General features: G+C 34.5%; 1 protein-coding gene across 1 annotated transcript; it reads left to right on the top strand.

Annotated features, from left to right (window-relative positions):
- The first annotated feature begins 1,836 nt into the window (after positions 1-1,836).
- LOC139858470 (disease resistance protein Roq1-like) lies at positions 1,837-5,858 on the top strand. The gene is made up of 5 exons (XM_071847349.1): positions 1,837-2,321; positions 2,454-3,546; positions 3,663-3,989; positions 4,063-5,622; positions 5,703-5,858. Exons 1-5 carry the CDS (start codon positions 1,837-1,839, stop codon positions 5,856-5,858), a joined length of 3,621 nt encoding a protein of 1,206 aa, XP_071703450.1.
- The last annotated feature ends 220 nt before the right edge of the window (positions 5,859-6,078 follow it).

The raw sequence follows: 6,078 nt of genomic DNA, 5'->3' as shown, positions 1-6,078 counted from the left end.
CTCTACTATATATATATATATATATATATATATATATATATATATATATATATATATATATATATATATATATATATATATATATACACACACACACTAGTAAATTCTCCGGAAAGCTTTGGTAAATGCAAAGTTGGCCTTGATCGTTGGCTTTCAAACACTGTATATTGTACTCCGTAAATATTCAGATAAGATACGTGGGTTGCATCACAATTCATAAGTCAAAATCATAAATGATAACTAGAAAAGACAATCGCCTTGCCTTGCTCTCACTTTCATTCATCTTCGGTGTCTTCTTAGTCAGATTCAGTTTTTGATTCCATGATCGACATTAGCAGAAATAACCTCCAAACGGGGTCAATTACTATATTATGCGAGTAGCTAGTCTAGCTAGCTAACGATGGCAGGGGACAATCACAATGGGGACTAACCGGCCTGAACGAAATTTGCCATCTTGTGCCTTGTATGTGCGTTTGCAAGTTTTACTTGTTTTCTTTTGGTTTTACCAATTGTCTCATCCTTTATGAGATTTTTCAACAGGAGAAGTCAATTTTCCTTTTATTGTCCTTAACAGTTGCATAAGGTGATCGCAATCTTCTTTGGTAAGGCTCATCACACGTTTACCCTCTTGAACAATTGCGAATTCAGGTGTTTGATCAGAGAAGCAATTTCCTTGACTTATATTGGCTGAGTAAAAATTTGTATTCATCTTTTCAGAACCAATATTTGTTTGAATCGTGTTTATTAAACACCGACTTTTGTCAAACAAAAATTCTAACAAAATTTGTCACAATAATATGTGACAGTGGAGAATTAAAGAAAAGTATGCTCCCAAATATATATACGTGGCAGTAGATTGAAGAATGATAATATGTTTGATTAAAGTGAGATATGACTTTTCAACAATTAACGGCGGACAAAAGGGGAAAAAAAACCTCTGGACGGTGTAGCAGATCACGTGAAGTTTTTTTTTTTTTTTTTTTTTTTTTTTTTTTTGATTAACAGTTGGTTAATCAAGTTTAGTTTGGGTTGTGGATCTTTGGTGTGTATACCATCTAAAATTTGGGATATAATGAATTTCTATTAGTTCAATTAATCGATACAGAGAATGGGTAATATATATATACTAGTAAAATAAAATGGAATGGGTAATATATATATACTAGTAAAATGACCCGTGGAACCACGGGTTTGTTTAAACGAAACAGTTTAATAATATGTTTTAGGTATTAAGTGAACGTAAATGATAAAGTTATTTAGTTTAATGACCCGTGGAACTACAGAGTCCGACTAAGAAACTCGTCAGCTGAACATTTCATCAAACACCTAAAATGATATCAAACAATCCACATCCAATCATAAGAGATAATATTGATTGTCATTTTATTTTAAAAGTGTAAATTAAAATATAAATTTAGAATGTGTTTCATTCTGCCTAGCTTTCATACCTTCTCGTACTTAATTCAAAATAATTAATTAAAATTATTTAAAATTATTTAATTTTAATAATTAAAAGATTTAATAATTAAAATAATTATTAATAAGATTTAATAATAATAATTAATTAATAAGATTTAATAATAATAATTAATTAATAAGATTTAATTTTAATTCAAAATTATTTAAATTAATGACATTACCCACCATGCTTAGTTTTTTTCTTTTTATTTTTGATTTTCTCCTAACAAAAGAATTAGTCTAATAATTACATATCATTTTAAAATTTTAATAGAAACTATAGAATAGATAATAACCCATACGGCTATACTGTGAAAGGAAACCATATCCAATTCTTTTCTCAAATCTTCACATTAAATATAGGTTTCATTATTGATAATGTCTGCTTCTTCCATTTCCCATCAATGGAAATACGATGTATTTGTAAGTTTTAGAGGTGAAGATATTCGTAAGAGCTTCATGGATCACCTTTTCAAAGATTTCAAGCAAAAGGGAATTCACGCTTTTAGAGATAATAAAAATTTGCCTAGAGGAGAAGAGATATCTTCTCAACTGTGCAAAGCCATTGAAGAATGTAGAATTTTAATCGTCATCTTCTCTAAAGGTTATGCATCATCTTCGTGGTGTTTGAGAGAACTTGTGAAAATACTCAAGTGTAAAAAAATGGAAAACCCCAAACACGAGGTTCGAATAATCTTCTATGATGTTAAGCCTGATGTAGTTAGAAAACAAAAACAGAGCTACGCAGAAGCGTTTACCAAACATGAAGTCTTAAATAGCACTGAGGTGGTGGCTGAATGGAAGAATGCCTTATCCATGGCAGCTGACTTATCTGGATGGGATCTTCAGGACTTGACAAATGGGTAATTAAATTTGTTTGTTCTTCCCTCTAATTCTTACTAATTTCTAATGTTGGTATTTCCTCTCAAAATCTATTGGCTCTGTCAATGTTCATATAACCATATATATGGTTGTGGTTCTATTTTACTTAACAGGTATGAATCGAAGTTAATTGACAGGATCATCAAGGATATCCTGATGATTACACGCCATGCTCCCTTGCATGTTGGTGAAAACATAGTTGGGGTCGATGCACTTGTAAATAAATTGAACTTGTGGCAGTTCATTGGGTCAAGTAAAGTTAACATGATCGGAATTTGTGGTGTTAGTGGAATTGGAAAAACAACCCTTGTCAAAGCTATATACAACTCCATATATGTCCACTTTGATGGAAGTTGTTTTTGTGATAATATCCAAGGAGTCTCAAAACGACAAGGCCTAACTCAGTTCCAGCTGCAGCTTATTGCTGACATCACCAAAACAAAAGTTGTAGAGATATCAAATGTTGCTCAAGGGATTGCAGTAATTAAGAAGAAGGTGTCCTCTAAGCCAATTCTGCTTGTTTTGGATGATGTGGGTCATCGGGAGCATTTAGAAGCACTAGCAGGTTCACCTAATTGGTTTTGTCCTGGAAGTTTGATTATTGTCACCAGTAAAGACAAACAGTTGCTGAGATCTCATAGAATATATGATATCCGTGACATGGATGTTCTCGACGATGATGAATCTCTTCAGCTCTTGGCTTCGTACGCCTTTAAGGAAAAACATACTGCTAGTGGCTTTGAAGAACTTGCTGAAAAAGTTGTGAAATATGTAAAAGGCCACCCTTTAGCCCTCAAAGTTTTGGGTTGTTTTTTGTATGAAAAAAATGTGGGTGAATGGGTCAGTGAACTGGATAGGCTCGAACTACATCCTAATGAAGAAATACAAAGGGTGCTTCGTGTTAGTTATGATGGCCTAAACCTACATCAACAAAAAATCTTGCTTGATATCGCATGTTCGTTCATTGGGTTCAAACGAGATTTTGTAGCAAGTGTACTAGACAGCTGTAGCTTTTTTGCGGATACAAATATCAGAGTACTAGTTGATAAGTCCTTGATCACAATTTCTAGCGATATGTCACTTCAAATGCATGACCTAATTCAAGCTATGGCAAGGGGAATTGTTTGCGAAGAATCTACCTTTCATGGTAAGCAAAGCAGGTTGTGGATTTCATCTGAGATTCACGATGTTATGAGTGGAAATGAGGTAACAGGTGGCATATAATTACTCTTCCTAATTTTCACTTTAATACATAACTATAAGCAGTTGCAAACATTTATCTTTTTATCAATAAATTATTACATGTTCTTGCTTGTATGCAGGTAACACTGACAAAATCCATTGAAGTTTTAGATCTTATGTTAGAAATATCTAGTCAAAAGGTTCACATAAATGCTAAAGCTTTTGCACAAATGAAGAAAATGCTCATCTTGAAAATTTATCATCCGGTGGATTCTAGAAAGAGCTTTGCATTAACAGACTTCAATGTGAAGTTCTACGGAAGTTTAGAGTTTTTGTCCAATGAGCTATGGTTGCTTTATTGGTTTGGATTTCCTTTTAGGTTCTTACCTTCAAGTTTTTATCCGGAAAACATTGTTGCCATTGACTTGTCTTACAGCAACATACAACATCTTTGGACAACACCTAAGGTATTTACCTGTTCATATTTATTTTTAGATTGAATCCCGACGACCTAAGAGCTTCTTTTTTACTTGATTTCAGTGGTTTTTAAGGTTGAAAGTAATAAAGCTACGTCATTGTCGTATGCTCACGAGTACCCCCGACTTCACCAAAATTACAAATTTGGAAGAGCTGATTTTTGAAGGCTGTATACGCTTGACTAAACTTCATCCGTCAGTTGGAATGCTTAAGAGGCCTGTTGTATTAAACATGGAAGACTGCAAAAGCCTCAATAGTTTTCCTATTAAACTAGAAATGGAATCTCTCAAAGTTCTAAATCTCTCGGGGTGCTTAAAGATGGACAGCCTACCTAAAAGCTTGAGCAGCATCAAGACCTTAGTGGAGCTTCATGTTAATAGAACTTCCATAACGGAAGTTCCTTCTTTTGTATACTCTCTGAGAAATCTTGAATCATTGTCATTTGGTGAATATGAGAGGATTCCTTCTACATGGTGGCGTTTAATTTGTCTTCCTATTCGTTTACCAAGTAGACAACAACTTTCCCGAAGTTTAGTATGGTCTTCATTAGCTGGTTTAAATTTGTTAAAGAAATTGAATCTAAGCAACTGCAATATATCGGAAGTGCCTGATAGCATCGGAGGTTTATCACATCTAACCGAACTACGCTTATGTGAGAATAGTTTTACCAGATTGCCTACAAGTTTAAGTCAACTTTCTCTTCTGGAACATCTCTTTCTACATGGTTGCTGGAATCTAGAAGTGGTTCCTAAACTTCCGCCTCATATAATAGCTCTTAATGTAGATCATTGTGCATCTTTGCGTGAACTATCAGAACTTCCACCAACAACTCATACGCTTTATGCCAGTGGTTGTACATCTTTGCGCAAACTACCGGAACAGCTCAATCTCGGTCACCTGTTTTTTTCCTGCATTCTCATGGGATTTCCAAAATTGTTTAAGAATCTTACCATTCAAGAAAGCCAGGGTTCTATGTCACATCGGCCTCTTCTTGTAGACTCATCCTTAACTTCAAATGGCTCTAGAAACCAGCTTTTTTCTTTACGTCATTATCTGTCTCTTCAGATTTACAAAAGTGACATCTTCCAAGCTCAAGGAGATCACATGTTTCCTGATGAGTTAAATACACTATATCATGGAAATTGCATTCCAAAATGGTTTAAAAATCAAAGTAAGAAAAATCATGTAAAGGTTGATTTACCTTCCGATTGGTGCTACGATAAGGTTATCGGATACGCAACCTGTGTTGTTTTCACGCCCAAAAAGTATTTCAATAGCATAGGCCAGTACCATCGCAACATAAAATACTTTGTGAACAACTTTGATGGGGCTCTGTTGTATAATAATTCTCTACCTTGGTGTCCCTATCAGGGGCGCGAGTTCATAGGTAAACGTAAGTCAGATATGATATGGTTTCATTATAGCGTCAATAACTGGGGATTGAAGAAAGCAGAGAAGTCTGTTACTTTTACATTCATAGAAACAGAAAATGAAAATGTTGAGGTGAAGGAGTGTGGTGCAAGATTTGTTTATGATGAAGATATAAAGAAAGGAATTGACTTGAGTATGATCCAAGATATCCCAACAAAAGATAGGGGCTTCTTCCGGTTAGATAGGCCTATGGTTACATGTATGACATGGTAGTCCGATTAAAAAACAGTACTGTAATGTGTTTCTTGATTGGTTTTTGACTTTTTGTACAGTTAATAGGAAAAAATGTGCCCGTTTACCATCTTTCTGTACAAGTAAAACACAATTGTGGTTTTTGTGGTACTAGCATATTAGTAACAGTTAGCTATAATGTGATAGAGAACGGCCCAACACTCAGCAGCCCATCAGTCAGTACCTCAAGCCTATAGTGTGGGAACTTTATCTAGAGGGAAACAAAAGACAGGTGTCGGGCTGAGATTGATATATAATTTTGTTATTCTGTTTTAGTCTAGCATATTAAATAGTGAGTGTCTTGGTGAGAAATGTTAGGATATTAGGACCCAAACAACGCTAGTAATTCTACAAGACTAATAGCCGAGTAGTGATTCTATCAAGATCACTCAAACCCACTTAATGAACGAAAGATAA

Source organism: Rutidosis leptorrhynchoides, chromosome 1 (assembly GCF_046630445.1).
Source record: "Rutidosis leptorrhynchoides isolate AG116_Rl617_1_P2 chromosome 1, CSIRO_AGI_Rlap_v1, whole genome shotgun sequence".
Classification (NCBI taxonomy): domain Eukaryota; kingdom Viridiplantae; phylum Streptophyta; class Magnoliopsida; order Asterales; family Asteraceae; genus Rutidosis; species Rutidosis leptorrhynchoides.
The sequence above is the reverse complement of the archived record's forward strand: the minus strand, read 5'-3'. Positions and strand labels throughout refer to the sequence as shown.

Excerpts from the sequence above, each read along its gene's own strand:
- LOC139858470 (XM_071847349.1), top strand. The coding sequence starts at position 1,837 with ATGTCTGCTTCTTCCATTTCCCATCAATGGAAATACGATGTATTTGTA. Across the intron at positions 2,322-2,453 it reads CTTCAGGACTTGACAAATGG|GTATGAATCGAAGTTAATTG; the intron begins GTAATTAAATTT and ends TTTACTTAACAG. Across the intron at positions 3,990-4,062 it reads ATCTTTGGACAACACCTAAG|TGGTTTTTAAGGTTGAAAGT; the intron begins GTATTTACCTGT and ends ACTTGATTTCAG.